At 39.8% G+C, this 18160-nt stretch overlaps 1 protein-coding gene across 2 annotated transcripts in view; it reads left to right on the forward strand.

The window, feature by feature from the left end:
* The first annotated feature begins 9885 nt into the window (after positions 1-9885).
* The window catches only part of LOC137277358 (E3 ubiquitin-protein ligase NEDD4-like), a 77654-nt gene continuing 69379 nt past the window's right edge, over positions 9886-18160 (forward strand). Inside the window, exon 1 of one of the 2 annotated variants that reach the window (XM_067809053.1) lies at positions 9886-11147. In XM_067809053.1, the coding sequence (XP_067665154.1) occupies positions 11022-11147 (126 nt within the window). In that variant the 5' untranslated portion in view covers positions 9886-11021. The remainder of the gene's footprint in view (positions 11148-18160) is intronic. The other variant, XM_067809052.1, reaches the window with a different exon arrangement.

Raw genomic sequence — 18160 nt, forward strand, 5'->3', positions numbered from 1 at the left:
GAAAATGTGAATGACGGAGGCTGCTACATGCAATCGTCCAACGAAAAGCTAATCAAGCTAAACACATAATCTACAAGTACAGCATGTTTTCACTGAACAGTTCGAGAGGCATTCTAGAAGCTGCTAGTAATAGAAACGACAAGTCTTTATGGATGATAAACCTTTTTGACGTTTCGGTATAGATACTTATACCGTTTTATGCTTGAAGACGCCATACGTATCTGTACAGAAACGTATAGGTGTATAAGATAATATCTACACCAAAAATGACCATCCATAAATATTTGTCATTAACCCACACCCAACCCACTCCAGCTCGTGCTTATTAGCTTCATGACCCGTGCTATTTTGATTGTCCCCAGCTGGATGCATCCGATCATGTACCACTTAACTGATCAACTACTTGATAACCGTGCCGGTATCTACACCGAAACATCGCATAGTTTGCTTTAAAGGAGGTATAAACCCATAAAATATGTTCCTCTTTATGTACCATATGGAGAGACTACATTATCGCGGAAACCTTAGTTAAAAAGAAAATATCAACTCTTTGGGTTTTGGGACTCAGAGAAAAGGTTATGTCAACGATTTGCTACTATGAATGAAACGGACCCACCATCAGCATATATTCATTGATTCAGTTTGAAACATATCTTCGGGAATAATTATTGTCCAGGATTACTTTTTTATTGAAAAGGAGAACTGTACCCTGAATTAGGACATGTTATCTTGGAAAACGCTAAACAACGCTAAAACAGAGCAGCTTTGACACAGAGCAGCTACACATTAAACATGATACGTTAAGTGATGCATGTCGACGTCTTTGAGTGACATTTTAAATGTTGGGAAGTACAATATAGATCTGTGGGTAACAACTGATGCTTGAATCTGTATCGAAACATCGCACTCGCAACTGAAAGAAGTTGTTATCCATAAAGTTTGTTCTATACTGATTAATATCAAGCTCGAAAACAGTCATAAATACTTAAGGCCCTTTTCAATATTTGTCAGGCTTGATGAAATAGGTAGGGTTCGTTTCAAGAGTATCGTTTCGAAAATTACATATTTACGGTTGTGAATATTAAATGCTAAAATGGAGGACTGGTCCTGGGGTTTAATCTTGCCCTGGTACTGCTTTGTATTTTCATTGTATTAAACTTCAAAGTGACGGGAATGTTGCACCACACTCAAATTATAACTGTTAAACTTAACATGTATTGTCAAAGAAGTATGGTTTGTTCACCGCAGAATACATTGTTAAACAATGTTCAAAGAAGTATGTACTGTTTAACTTAACATGTATTGTCAAAGAAGTATGGTTTGTTCACCGCAGAATACATTGTTAAACAATGTTCAAAGAAGTATGTACTGTTTAACTTAACATGTATTGTCAAAGAAGTATGGTTTGTTCACCGCAGAATACATTGTTAAACAATGTTCAAAGAAGTATGTACTGTTTAACTTAACATGTATTGTCAAAGAAGTATGGTTTGTTCACCGCAGAATACATTGTTAAACAATGTTCAAAGAAGTATGTACTGTTTAACTTAACATGTATTGTCAAAGAAGTATGGTTTGTTCACCGCAGAATACATTGTTAAACAATGTTCAAAGAAGTATGTACTGTTTAACTTAACATGTATTGTCAAAGAAGTATGGTTTGTTCACCGCAGAATACATTGTTAAACAATGTTCAAAGAAGTATGTACTGTTTAACTTAACATGTATTGTCAAAGAAGTATGGTTTGTTCACCGCAGAATACATTGTTAAACAATGTTCAAAGAAGTATGTACTGTTTAACTTAACATGTATTGTCAAAGAAGTATGGTTTGTTCACCGCAGAATACATTGTTAAACAATGTTCAAAGAAGTATGTACTGTTTAACTTAACATGTATTGTCAAAGAAGTATGGTTTGTTCACCGCAGAATACATTGTTAAACAATGTTCAAAGAAGTATGTACTGTTTAACTTAACATGTATTGTCAAAGAAGTATGGTTTGTTCACCGCAGAATACATTGTTAAACAATGTTCAAAGAAGTATGTACTGTTTAACTTAACATGTATTGTCAAAGAAGTATGGTTTGTTCACCGCAGAATACATTGTTAAACAATGTTCAAAGAAGTATGTACTGTTTAACTTAACATGTATTGTCAAAGAAGTATGGTTTGTTCACCGCAGAATACATTGTTAAACAATGTTCAAAGAAGTATGTACTGTTTAACTTAACATGTATTGTCAAAGAAGTATGGTTTGTTCACCGCAGAATACATTGTTAAACAATGTTCAAAGAAGTATGTACTGTTTAACTTAACATGTATTGTCAAAGAAGTATGGTTTGTTCACCGCAGAATACATTGTTAAACAATGTTCAAAGAAGTATGTACTGTTAAACTTAACATGTATTGTCAAAGAAGTATGTACTGTTAAACTTAACATGTATTGTCAAAGAAGTATGTACTGTTTAACATAACATGTATTGTCAAAGAAGTATGTACTGTTAAACTTAACATGTATTGTCAAAGAAGTATGTACTGTTTAACTTAACATGTATTGTCAAAGAAGTATGGTTTGTTCACCGCAGAATACATTGTTAAACAATGTTCAAAGAAGTATGTACTGTTTAACTTAACATGTATTGTCAAAGAAGTATGTACTGTTTAACTTAACATGTATTGTCAAAGAAGTATGTACTGTTTAACTTAACATGTATTGTCAAAGAAGTATGTACTGTTTAACTTAACATGTATTGTCAAAGAAGTATGTACTGTTTAACTTAACATGTATTGTCAAAGAAGTATGTACTGTTTAACTTAACATGTATTGTCAAAGAAGTATGTACTGTTTAACTTAACATGTATTGTCAAAGAAGTATGTACTGTTTAACTTAACATGTATTGTCAAAGAAGTATGTACTGTTTAACTTAACATGTATTGTCAAAGAAGTATGTACTGTTTAACTTAACATGTATTGTCAAAGAAGTATGTACTGTTTAACTTAACATGTATTGTCAAAGAAGTATGTACTGTTTAACTTAACATGTATTGTCAAAGAAGTATGTACTGTTTAACTTAACATGTATTGTCAAAGAAGTATGTACTGTTTAACTTAACATGTATTGTCAAAGAAGTATGGTTTGTTCACCGCAGAATACATTGTTAAACAATGTTCAAAGAAGTATGTACTGTTTAACTTAACATGTATTGTCAAAGAAGTATGTACTGTTTAACTTAACATGTATTGTCAAAGAAGTATGTACTGTTTAACTTAACATGTATTGTCAAAGAAGTATGTACTGTTTAACTTAACATGTATTGTCAAAGAAGTATGTACTGTTTAACTTAACATGTATTGTCAAAGAAGTATGTACTGTTTAACTTAACATGTATTGTCAAAGAAGTATGTACTGTTTAACTTAACATGTATTGTCAAAGAAGTATGTACTGTTTAACTTAACATGTATTGTCAAAGAAGTATGTACTGTTTAACTTAACATGTATTGTCAAAGAAGTATGTACTGTTTAACTTAACATGTATTGTCAAAGAAGTATGTACTGTTTAACTTAACATGTATTGTCAAAGAAGTATGTACTGTTTAACTTAACATGTATTGTCAAAGAAGTATGTACTGTTTAACTTAACATGTATTGTCAAAGAAGTATGTACTGTTTAACTTAACATGTATTGTCAAAGAAGTATGTACTGTTTAACTTAACATGTATTGTCAAAGAAGTATGGTTTGTTCACCGCAGAATACATTGTTAAACAATGTTCAAAGAAGTATGTACTGTTTAACTTAACATGTATTGTCAAAGAAGTATGTACTGTTTAACTTAACATGTATTGTCAAAGAAGTATGTACTGTTTAACTTAACATGTATTGTCAAAGAAGTATGTACTGTTTAACTTAACATGTATTGTCAAAGAAGTATGTACTGTTTAACTTAACATGTATTGTCAAAGAAGTATGTACTGTTTAACTTAACATGTATTGTCAAAGAAGTATGTACTGTTTAACTTAACATGTATTGTCAAAGAAGTATGTACTGTTTAACTTAACATGTATTGTCAAAGAAGTATGTACTGTTTAACGAGTATTTAATGTTTAACAAAGTATATCAATCAATTGATCATTGAACTTATAAACGACTACATGCTGGTCAATGAACAAAGTACATTGAACGAAGTAGAAACTTTTGACAATTATTATACACAGTTTAACAGAGTACATGCATTGTTGAACGAAGTATAAACTTTTGACAATTATTATACACAGTTTAACAGAGTATATGCATTGTTGAACGAAGTATATGCATTGATGAACGTAGTATTACTTTGTGGCGGCAGATAGATCGCTTGGCGACTATTTTCCCCGAATTAGCGGTCTCCACGTGTATACAATCAAAATTATTCAGCACACTGATAAATCGTGATGTGCAAATATATTGAATGCACTGACTTTTCTTATTAATGCCTAGGTGTGGGAGAATAAGCATTTTTAAAATCGCGCGACGATGTCGGTAACTCAGAATCTGGATGTCGGTTTAGTTGAGATAACAACAGTGGCGACAGTCAAAGATTGCAGAGCTACGTGGGCACACTGTGTCCAGTCCACGCTTGGTGTCCAGTGAGACGCTCAGTACGCAAGACCACAGAGGTAAACAAAGACGCGGCTTGGAGTTTGGGGCGCATTAATCACGAGTCATCAAACGACGAAGCTGTCATCAAACGCAACCGGACTCACTGGAATAGCAGGCGGTGTGGACCAACTAGGTAGCGCGTTTTACAACTTGGTTATAATGTAGCACTGCCAGGTGGGAGTTAAATGTGATGACTCGGTGATTTACATATTGGGACTGTTGAGTCAGCGCACGTCGGAACGTTCCGTCATTAAAATCCAGTGACGTGGGAAGTTGCCGGAATAACGACTGAAATGCAACCTTAGATATAATTCCGACTTGTCGCAAGGAGAACGAGAAACAACAGTCGTGTACATGTATATGAAAATGATTATAGCACACAACGACAAATATGTAAGCTGGCCTTTCTAATTCAGGAGGGGAAAAAGTATGCACGTTCATTATCAAAGTTGTATTATTGATTTTAACAACGGCCTAAAGTTAAATCACCAGTGTACAGCTGATAATACTATTTAAAACGCAACCTTTTATGTGTAAATCAATAACTGGAATAGATTAGAGTTAACAAAGGTGCCAGCCGGTGTTCCGAACCCTCGGGTGAGTGAGTGAGTGAGTTTAGTTTTACGCCACACTCAGCAATATTCCAGCTATATGGAGTCGATCTGTAAATAATCGAGTCAGACAATCCAGTGATCAACAACATGAGCATTGACCTGCGCAACTGGGAACCGATGACATGTGCCAACCAAGTCAGCGAGCCTGACCACCCGATCCCTTTAGTCGCCTCTTACGACAAGCATAGTTACCTTTTATGGCAAGCATGGGTTGCTGAAGACCTATTCTACCTCGGGACCTTCACGGGTCCCCCCGAACCCTTGGAGTTAAGTATTTTGTGCCCCGTATCTCTGACCCATTTAACAAAATCGGCGCAATTTTACCATCGAAAATAGAACATGCTGTAGAAAATGGAACATTTACAAAATTTTTGAAAAATAATGTATAAACTAGAATAACAGCTACAGATGCTTCACATGCTAATTTTACAAGATAATGAGCATGATAATCTAGAAGGTATGCGATATCCTAAATACTTATAATATGTCTTAGTTTCTAAAGGAACATTGTGGTATGTCCAGTGTTCATGCTGAGCGGTTTTACCTCCATTTCCAAATACAATGACATTTGTTTTTGTAAGTTGACCCCTAAGCCCAATTCCGTACAAAATGAAGACATTTAATTGTTTCTGCAGGCCACTAACAGTAAATGAAAACATGACAACATCATCAGCAAAGAGAAGTAACATTAAACCAACAACACCCTGTGTCACAAATACACCATAACTACACTCTTTGTATACTTTTGTTATTGATAAACAAGATAAATAAAGCTGGGCTTAAAATGCAACCCTGCCTCACACCACAAGAAGTGGAAATCCCTTCTGTTCTACCAGATAAAGTTTTAATACAAACCTTTACAGAAGATTACGAATGACGTAAAACAATTACGAATGACGTAAAACAATTTTCCATGACAACCTTTAGGAAGCTGTACATACAACAATTTCTATCAACGTAATCAAAAGCTCTTTTTAAAATCAATAAAAGCATAATAGAATCTACCTTTCAGCATACATATTTTGAACATAAAGCTTGCAATATGAACAGTTACCAACTGTGGAGTAATTTTGTTCTAGCATTGTTCAACAAGGGTTAATTTGGGTCAAGCCTTGGCCAACATTTCTTCATTTAGGTCGTCCAGGGTTTTGATATTTGTCAGTTTGTGGGGTGAATTGTGAATTAAGTTAATACCACGGTGGCTGAGTGGGTTAGGCGGCTGACTTTGTGTGCTGGCCTTACATAACCCAAGAAAAATACTAGAATCTGTCCTTTGCTGATAATGTATATTAAATAACATTTCTTACACATGATCACTTTCTAAATGACATTATGTGTCCATAGGGTTAGTACAAGCCTCTAAGGAATCTTCCAGCATCAACCAGACTCACGGTTATGACGTTGAAACCACCCGAACAAGCCATGCTATAGAAGAACACCCTAGAGCCTTCATCCTGAAAGCCCTGTTGTTTAAGTATGGGATGTGTATATCTTCGACGACATATATTACATATTTGGAGTGGTGACCTGTAACATATTGACTAGAGTTTGAGAGTGAACAATATACAGATTTCTTAGTTAATATATACACCCCTTGAGCAACACGAAGTGTGCTTGAAGGATACTAATGCTCCTTGAACCACACACGCACCCCTTGAGCAACACGTTTACTTGCTGACCAATACATATACTTCTTGATGGTTACATATACTCGTGGAACAATACTTAAACCTCCTCAACAATAGACATACTCTTTGAACAACGCATTTACTCCCTGAATAATGCACATTCTCCGTGAAAAATGCATGCACTTGTTGAAAATAACACATATACTCATTGAAAAATACAACAAAAAATCGTTGAGCAGTACTCATTGAACAAATCACCCACTCATGGAGCAGTACTCATTGAACAAACCACCCACTCGAGGAGCAGTACATATACTCACTGAACAATACACTCACTCGTTGAACAGAACATATACTCTTTGGACAAAACGTGACTTGCAACATACATGCTTATCACATTTCAACTGCTGCACGTTTGTATAGGCGTAGTTGTTATCTTTCACATATGTATTCTGTACCCAAACATTGTAAACCCGTTAAATGTTAGGTCTGAGCCACCGACGTTTTCCTAGCAAAGATGGTAAACAACATCTCGAAATGCTAAAGCATTTACGACGATCTAGACTGTGTTACATACGTTGCAAATACCATCGCTTAATATTCAATCGCTTAACGCAGTGACTGCCACATATCTAATAATTTAATCCACAGCTTCTGGTATAACAATACGAGTACAAACTCAAGTCAGTATGTATTCAAATGTTATCCATTTGTGTTACCCAGTGAAATCCTTTTGGATTTGTAAATGTGACAATAAATCGGACAGTATTTGTATACGACAACTTGCCATATTTTCATCCCGTACTCGCCTTGAAAGTGTTCCGTGTATTGTCTAAAAGATAATCCACTATTATTAATCACTCGATTCTCCAGGACTGAGGATGTCCCAAACTTCCCAGTCTTCCCTTTGTTTGGTTCTTTCGTTGTCAGAGTTGCCCCTGGTTTAATGCAATATGCTCTAGGTGAACCTCACCCTCACCTATTGTCCAGTGGTTGCAAAACAAAAAACTTTCTGAATCGGCTTGTACCTGGGCTAGACATCAAAAGCCAAAGAGCACGCCATGTACTGTGTGTTTTGATCAGATGTCAGAAGCTTTGGAGCCCAAACGAGCTGATATACTTTATTCTATGCCATAGTGTCCGTGACAATGGAATCTAGCCTCTACTGCCACCCCCCCTTATGTTTAACTGCTTCTTTACACTGGCCTAGGAAGTGATGTTGATGTTGTCACTGACGCCTATTGATATTAATTAAGCGCTGTTTCTGCAAGAACTTGATTACTGCACGTTAAAGTTTGTTCAAATGTCACAGAGCCTGGAGTCTGGAGTCCAGAATGACATCAGTATGTCACCTCCTTCTCGTACTTTATTTCGTTTTCAAGATGTAGTAATTGTAAAGAATACAAAGTACCTGTATTCTGAGCATTTTCAAAGGTACCTCCTCTCTATCCCATTGCCATCACACATCTATAATCCTCTACTCACGAGACGTCTATAGTCCCCCGACCACACCACACATCTAGAGACCTCCAGTCACCACACATATACAGTCCTCCAGTCACAACACATCTAGTCCTCCAGTCACTGCACATATATAGTTAACAACTCACGAGACATCCTTGTCACCACACATCTAGTCATGCTGTCACCACACATCTCCATCTCCAGTCACCACACATATAGTTATCTAGTAACCACATATCTAGTCCCCAATCACCACACATCTAGTCCTCTAGACACCACACATCTAGTCTTGTAGTGGCAATACCTTTAGTCCCCAAGTCACCACACATCTAGTCCTCCAGACACCACACATCTAGTCTTGTAGTGGCAATACCTTTAGTCCCCAAGTCATCACACATCTAGTCCTCCAGACACCACACATCCAGTCCAGCAGTCACAATATACACCTACTCCAACAGTCACCACACATAACAGGCATGTAGTTCCCCAGTCACCACATATCTAATCCCTCAGTCAAGACACTACAAGTACTCTAGTCAACACACATCTAGTCCTCTAGTCACGCCATGTCTATTCCTCTAGTCACCACACATCTAGTCCTCCAGTAACCAGACTCCTCTAGTCCTCTAGTCACTACACATGTAGACCTTTAGTCACAACATACCTAGTCGTCTGCTCACCACACATCCAGTCCTCAAGTCACCACACATCTGGCTAGTCTCCCAGTCACCACGCATCTAGCCAACCAGTCAACACACATCTAGACCCCCAGTCTCCACACATCTAGTCTTCTGTGCACCACACATCTAGTCTTCTGTGCACCATACATCTAGACCCCCAGTCACCACACATCTAGTCTCCCATTCACCACAGATCTAGTCCCCCAGTCACCACACATCTAATAGTCACCACACCAGTTACTACACATCTAGTCACCACAGATCTAGTCTCCCAGTGACAACACATCTGCATGGTCATCCAGTCAACTTGCATCTAGACCCTCTGTCAAGACACATCTAGTCCTCTGTTCACCACACATCTAGTCCTCCAGTCACAACACTTCAAGTCCTTAAGCCAACACACACGTAGTCCTCTAGTCACTTCACATCTAGTGCTTTGTTCATGTACTGTCTTGATCTTTAGCCACTCATTATTTTGGTTAATATTCTAATTCTTTGGTCCGTCAAATGAAATAGTCACCAAAACTAACCAACCAAAATGTTAGGTCCTCCTGCTACGGAAATATACTTACAGTGTACATACAAATTTATTGAGGAGGAGGATCTTTAAACACCCCTAGTCACCTGAAAGACACTTTTCTGCAGATTGAACAGTCCGACAGTTGCATTCCCTGTCATCATCTGATCTGCTACAATCTCGGGTTCACTGTGCCGATATGAGTTGGTTGCACCATTTGTAGTGCACCTTAGCATTCCAGCTGCAAGCTCAGTCCAACTGCGCCAACATTCGCTGTGGAAGTTGAGAGTTGCGGCATTTACCGAGCAGACAATGTCTCTCCCTATATGGGCCCCACTCAATTGCCCAAGGCAGACGTCGAATTGACAAATACTACACGCATGAATCGTTCAACTCAGCTTTTATCTGAACACAGACGTGTGTAATACCTCGTCACAACGGCCGCAGTGTTTCAGCAGGAATTTGGAACGACTGACTTTTGGAAAATCTGTCTTTTCCGCTCGTAAGTATATGCACATACGATTTCAACTGCAGAGGCGAGCGGGCTCTTCTCTCGTGTTACACTGTGTTCAATGGCACTGCAGTCAACTGCTTCACAGTCTATACCGCAGAGCCCAAATTCAATCTTCACACGACGGTCGACCTGTATTACAATTGGGCTGATAGTGTGAAAGCTCGCTTTGGGATACGCGCCAAATGACTTAACAAAAACGTACTTCCTTGATGACAGTGAAACGTTTACAAGAAGGTATGGTGTTGTTCGCTCCACAGAAGTCCCGCAGTGATGTTTACACCTACACTCACATGGACGTCGCCAGAGATGGCAACACTACAGCATGTCTAGCCAGGGCTACGGTGTTGTGAACGAAACACAGCTGAGCTCACGTAGAAGTGGGACAGAAAGAGTTACTTCTGTCTACACGGAGATTGTGAGGACAGGGTTTAGATTATTTTGAGGAAGGGCCTCGGCGATTAATCGATATTGACGCGCGGCAGGAAGAGCAGGCGCGGATATTTCAAAGTTTCAATTGGAGAGTCGATTGAGGGATTACATGGACACCTTTCAGTGCGTGTTGAAGGCTAAGTGATCAGTGTCCTTCTGTATACGTTTCTGGCGTTTGCAGTGAGTGTTTGTGCTGTGTCCGGTTGTGTTTTCTTATTTGATTGTGGCGTTCATTGTTCGTGTATTACGTGATCCTCGTTGTGGAACTGTCGTCTGCTCGAGAACATCTGGATCTATTTTCACCCAAGTTAAAAACTGGTGGCAACTGAATGACCTGCTAATTCTAGGCCAAGGACCCATTTGTATGAGCCTGGAAAACTTAATCCACGGTACAGATTTCATTATTCATTTTCTATATGTTTTGCGCATTATTTACGGTGGATTAACTGAGGATTAGGGCTTGTTCATGAATCCACCTGGTTGAAGTGATCAGTGCGTTATCAGTTGGATCCGGTCGAACTGTTACTCCAAGATGAACCGAGGACCGCACCATAGGACGCAGTCAGTCCCCAACCAGAGACGACGGCGTGAACGGCCTGTGATCCGACACAACCGCTCCTTCGATGTACCCCGACATATGGGATCAGACCGACACTCGGTAGGTTCTTCGTTGTATGACACCATATCACAGATCACTGCTTGGTGAATCTCTGTCACAAATCACAGCTTGGTGAATCTCTCTCTCTCTCTCCCTCCCTCTCTCTCTCTCTCTCTCTCTATATATATATATATATATATAATGCACATGTCTTGTGTTTACAGCTTCACACAAAATACACTAAAATACATCAGTATGTATGTAGGGACTGTCGAAGTCTGTGATTGTTATTATGTCGAATGTGAGTGAGACTAGGTGAGTGAGATTAGGTTCAACTATGTACGAAGACACGTGGATTGTTTATATAATCTTGATATTTCAGTGAACACGTGCCAGTTGCATATCGGTAGACACGCGTTGGATCCGAGTATATGTAGACACCAGCTCGTTAAACCAATATACAGACGCGTGTTGGATCTGAGTATATGTAGACACCAGCTCGTTAAACCAATATACAGACATGTGGAGGATCCGAGTATATGTAGACACCAACTCGTTAAACCAATATACAGGCACGTGTAGGATCTGAGTATATGTGGACACCAGCTCGTTAAACCAATATACAGACACGTGTAGGATCCGAGTATATGTAGACACCAGCTCGTTAAACCAATATACAGGCACGTGTAGGATCCGAATATATGTGGACACCAGCTCGTTAAACCAATATACAGACACGTGTAGGATCCGAGTATATGTAGACACCAGCTCGTTAAACCAATATACAGACACGTGTTGGATCCGAGTATATGTAGACACCAACTCGTTAAACCAATATACAGGCACGTGTAGGATCCGAGTATATGTAGACACCAGCTCGTTAAACCAATATACAGACACGTGTAGGATCTGAGTATATGTAGACACCAGCTCGTTAAACCAATATACAGACATGTGTAGGATCCGAGTATATGTAGACACCAGCTCGTTAAACCAATATACAGACACGTGTAGGATCTGAGTATATGTGGACACCAGCTCGTTAAACCAATATACAGACACGTGTTGGATCTGAATATATGTAGACACCAGCTCGTTAAACCAATATACGTGTTGGATCTGAATATATGTGGACACCAGCTCGTTAAACCAATATACAGACACGTGTAGGATCCGAGTATATGTAGACACCAACTCGTTAAACCAATATACAGACACGTGTTGGATCTGAGTATATGTGGACACCATCTCGTTAAACCAATATACAGACACGTGTTGGATCTGAGTATATGTAGACACCAGCTCGTTAAACCAATGTACAGACACGTGTAGGATCCGAGTATATGTAGACACCAACTCGTTAAACCAATATACAGACACGTGTAGGATCCGAGTATATGAAGACACCAGCTCGTTAAACCAATATACAGACACGTGTTGGATCTGAATATATGTAGACACCAGCTCGTTAAACCAATATACAGACACGTGTAGGATCTGAATATATGTGGACACCAGCTCGTTAAACCAATATACAGACACGTGTTGGATCTGAGTATATGTGGACACCAGCTCGTTAAAACATTATACAGACACGTGTTGGATCTGAGTATATGTGGACACCAGCTCGTTAAACCAATATACAGACACGTGTAGGATCCGAGTATATGTAGACACCAGCTCGTTAAACCAATGTACAGACACGTGTAGGATCTGAGTATATGAAGACACCTCGTACATCTGCATGTGAATGTAAACTCGTTAATCCAGAGTACAGGCGCGTTTATGGGCTGCATATATGAAGACACCTCGTACATCTGTATATGAATGTTCACGTTTTGATCTTGTGGTTCATATGAACACAGCCACGCGTTGAATCTGGATATAGGTGGATATTTGTTATATCTGGATGTACATTCACCCGTGTAGAACCAGGATATAGGTAGACACACATCATGCGGATGTTGATTGAATAAGACAGATAGACACGCAGTACATCTGCAGGTAGAAGGACACGTGTTGAAGCTGTGTATTAATAGACATGGTGTGTGTGTGTGTGTGTTTGTGTGTGTGTACACACCTATAGGATATATGATGCACTGTGTGTGTGTGTACACACCTGTAGGATATATAATACAATGTGTGTGTGTGTGTGTGTGTGTGTGTGCGCGCGCACCTGTAGGATATATAATACAATGTGTGTATGTACACACCCATAGGATATATAATACAATGTGTGTGTGTACACACCTATAGGATATATGATGCAGTGTGTGTGGCCACACCTATAGGATATATGATGCAATGTGTGTGTGTGTGTGTGTGTGTACACACCTATAGGATATATGATGCACTGAGTGTGTGTACACACCTATAGGATATATAATACAATGTGTGTGTGTGTGTACACACCTATAGGATATATGATGCAGTGTGTGTGTGTACACACCTATAGGATATATAATACAATGTGTGTGTGCGTGTACACACCTATAGGATATATGATGCAGTGTGTGTGTGTGTGTGTGTGTGTGTGTGTGTGTGTGTGTGTGTGTGTGTGTGTGTGTGTGTGTGTGTGTGTGTGTGTGTGTGTGTGTGTGATGACAGTGTGTAGGGGAGGATGTAGTGATCGATACCTGGCCCTCATCATCATTATGATGCGAGACATACTTTCGGGTTGGGTGTTTACTGGTTTTATGAAATTCATAGTTTCCTCTTTTTCATGAGGTCATTTGACTTGCTAAATTTACTGACTTCATATAAATGTACCGAACCTAATGATTGATTATTTCAGATTGTTTCACACCGGACATTTGAACGTTATTGTGAGAATTACACGCATGTTAGTACACATGCTATATAGGTCACCCTATTGAGGCGCCCATAACATTAACCCACAATGATATCGACAGGTTTCACAATGCTTAACATTTAATATCCTCTTACACAATGTGTATGTCTGTGAGTTGGCGTACACTGCCGGCCCGTTATGGAGGTCTGAGCACCCACTGGTAGTGTCAGTTATTTGCTGTCAACTCACACAAGACCTCATCTTCAATTTCACATTTGCATTTGAACATTTGATCCGGCTAGCATGGTACAGTTTAATTAAGTCATGTTGCATGACTTGAGGATTATGGCGGCGTTCCCACATAGTCTGTTATGTTATTCACCTGTCGGGGTATACCATGATATCCCCTTTCATAGTTTTTAAAGTGGTCCTACGAAAGAGCTCCAACTCTATAACACAAGGCATGTGTACGTGCTTGGTGACTGATCTACTAAAGTACACATCGCGTGGTTACACGTGTTAGTGAAAGGGTGTTGTTTTGCGCTTCAATAAGCAATATACCAGCTGCAACTACAGATTGGCACCATGGACACCGTTCCACTCCGTCGTGTTCGATGCTGTTATTATTGAATTCGTCCACCAGAAGTTCGTGAACATTAACCTAACCTGCCACCCACTAGGTGAATGGCTATATGGCCACCAAATGTTAAACAAACATTTGTTCCTGAAAAGTAGAATAACTGAAAAGGCTGTATATGAGTCCAACTCAACGTTGTAATGCTGTTGTTGCTGCTGCTGGAACGCGCCGTCGTCTCAGGCAGCCGACCAGCTCACACCTACATCTGTATGAGTCATGGTATCGATCTCCAGCGCTTGTGTATGGCCAATAGTTTACCAAGCGGCGCCCCATGGAGAACACTGCAAATCTTTTCCCCTTGAGTGAAACCTACAAAAGCTTTGCAGTAGCCGAGTGCAGTAATGGAGTTATTTGAGGAGATGAGGGACAAAAGTGGTTTAATTCAGTTGACGTATTGTGTACAGTACACATCGTTTATTTATCCTGTGGACGTGATTGATAAGATTATGACATATATCTCCAACGAGTCCGATAAATGAACTCATCTCTTGTCCAAGACGGTGAGCATGTTATATATTTGTCACCGTGTTCATGGGATATTCTCAGTGTCTCGTAGGGTCGAGTGTTCGGACTGCTTGAGGGTGTCTTAAACGGATATCCCCCTTGGGGATGTACTGCATTATGAAGATATGCCTGCCAAATGTCAAGTAATATAATGTTTGCTGTTGGGTTATTTAGATGTACATGATGCCAATAATAGTCTATAAAATCACACATCTGACTGCTCAGGGGTTTGTCAGCACCGTGTGCTTGTAGCGTTAACCAAAGTGGTTATGGTCCGAGATCTGCCTTACTTTTTGAGCTTTCCTCCACGTCAAAATGACATGCCATGAGACCCGTGAAGGTCCCGGGGTAGAATAGGCCTTCAGCAACCCATGCTTGCCATAAAAGGTGACTATGCTTGTCGTAAGAGGCGACTAACGGGATCGGGTGGTCAGACTAGCTGACTTGGTTGACACATTTCATCGGTTCCCAATTGCTCAGATCGATGCTCATGTTGTTGATCACTGGATTGTCTGGTCCAGACTCGATTATTTACAGACCGTCGCCATATAGCTGGAATATTGCTAAGTGCGACGTAAAACTAAACTCACTCACTCACTCACATGCCATGACATAACAGCAATACTGAACTAAGACAGCGTTGAAGTACATGCACTCAGTGTAGTGTGGCGAAGGCCAGTGAGGTACATACCAGACTCTTTGAGCAAGACCTCCCGTGAATGTTTCAGAGCAGGAATGGAGTAGATGTAGATTTCTCGCATGTCAACATTGTACAGAAGGTTCCGACAGCCTTACACCTACTGCGGTAACGACGCCGGATGCTTTCTGTCACACATTTTCTGGGACACAACATTTCGTCCTCGAGAAAAGATGCACATTTACTGCTCGCCATGCACGTACATATAAGGGGCTTGTGCGGAGCATCGCTGGTGATGTGTTGGTGGGACTCTCAGGATGAGTCCGTTAAGCCATACACTGTTGAGTCTTATCAGTCAGGATCATTTCATTAAACCATTCACCATTCAAAACAGACAGGTTTATTTCATTGAATCATCCACCGCTCAGTCCAGTTAGACAGGTTTATTTCATTGAATCATCCACCGCTCAGTCCAGTTAGACAGGTTTATTTCATTGAATCATCCACCGTTCAGTCCAATCAGACAGGCTTATTTCATTGAATCATCCACCGCTCAGTCCAATCAGACAGGTTTGTTTCATTGAATCATCCACCGCTCAGTCCAATCAGACAGGTTTATTTCATTGAATCATCCACCGTTCAGTCCAATCAGACAGGTTTATTTCATTGAACCATTCACCGTTCAGTTCAGTCATCCAGGTTTATTTCATTGAATCATTAACCGTTCAGTCCAAACAGACAAGTTCATTTCATTGAACCATTCACTGCTCAGTCCAATCGGACAGGTTTGTTTCATTGAACCATTTACCGTTCAGTCCAAACAGACAAGTTCATTTAATTGAACCATTAACCGTTCAGTCCAAACATATAAGTTCATTTCATTGAACCATTCACTGCTCAGTCCAATCGGACAGGTTTGTTTCATTAAACGATTCACTCATTCTGCCAGACAAGTTTATTTGTTGAAACCATTATCAAGTTCAGTGAGGAATGTCTACTCCATTAAAGTATTCATGTATTCACGCACGTGGTTTAATTTCGATGAATAATTTCCAGTTTTGTCCGTGAAGATTCGGTTTATTTAACTGAGCTTCTGCAGTCCGTGCTTGAGGCGATTACCGACATTTACTGTCAGGACAGTTGACTTAGTGGATGCACAAATTGTACATATCGATGTATATAATGTCTTTTCCCGGATTGTCTGGCCCTGGCTCGATTATTTACATATATGACTGACATATAGGTGGAACATTCCTGATTGCAGCGTTACATAACATCACACATTCACCATATCAGTCAGTTCAACCATTCCTCGCTGTGGGTTCGGATGTCTACACTGTAGAGAGAGTTCTGTCGGGATTTCACTTTGGAGAAGCAGTCCAAGTGACACCCGGTAGCTGCCCACTACTCACAAAGTCAGAAACTTTGTACATCCTGAACATCCGGGGTAGAGTTCGCCTTCAGCAACCCATGCTTGTCTAAGAGGCGACTAACGGGTGATCACAGGCGCTGCATACCATGGTATCCCAGTTGTACAGATTGATGCTCATGCTGTCTATCACCGGCTTTTCAGGTCGGGACCTCCGTCATATAGTTGGGAAATCGACAAACATATGCTTTATAAATAGTCGCTTACACTAAAAATTATACAACCAAAATATTTTCTTAAGCTGCAACCCTTCCTCTGACGTTAAAGCTGATCGAGGCACTAGCTTTTTACAGTGATGACAACAGCTTGATGTTCTGACGAGTAGTACAAGGTAGACGACGGGTGTGTGTCTATCCTCACAGCGGTATGTCATTATCCTGTCAACACAGCCATTTCTCGACTATTGACATTGATAACTGTTCAGCAGCATGTGTCGCAATCCCCTGGATATAGCATCCACATATATAGCATTGCTACCTATGTAGTTTAACTAGTTGGCGGTTAAATCAGCCTGTGAATATTTAGTCCTACGTTCATTTGCTTTCTTACAGTTTGGTTTTGTTATTTTCCAGGGCTTAACTTAAGGAAATGGGTTTCGAGTATGAACTATTTTCCTTATATGCATGTTACAGTTTTATTTGGTTCTAGTATATTTAAGCTACAATCACCTACTGTGTCCAGGACACAGCCGCTTGTAGTACATACATGAATATAGGTTGTCAAGTATCGTCGCAACTGTCAAAGGAGGTCCTGCGCTCTTTATGTATTTGCTTCACACATTTCCAGAAACGAATGAGTTTATGTGCGATGCACTGGTGAACTCGCACCTGTGTGACGCGCTTACTGGCGGTCGGTGATTCCTCCTAAATAATCGTGTGTGGACCACGCAGTTCAGTGACGGGTTGACAAGCACGGGCTGTTTGGGTATTCTCACCCGAAATCTCCACAGGCCATATCAGTAGATGGCGCGTTCCTTTAACGCATGGGAACGTTTTCAGCTCACCTGACTTGTAAAGGTCTCACTTTTAAGGAGTACGATGTCTTTGTTTCCGTGATGTTATTGTTTTTGTCAAAC

This window comes from Haliotis asinina, chromosome 3 (assembly GCF_037392515.1).
Source record: "Haliotis asinina isolate JCU_RB_2024 chromosome 3, JCU_Hal_asi_v2, whole genome shotgun sequence".
NCBI lineage: Eukaryota > Metazoa > Mollusca > Gastropoda > Lepetellida > Haliotidae > Haliotis > Haliotis asinina.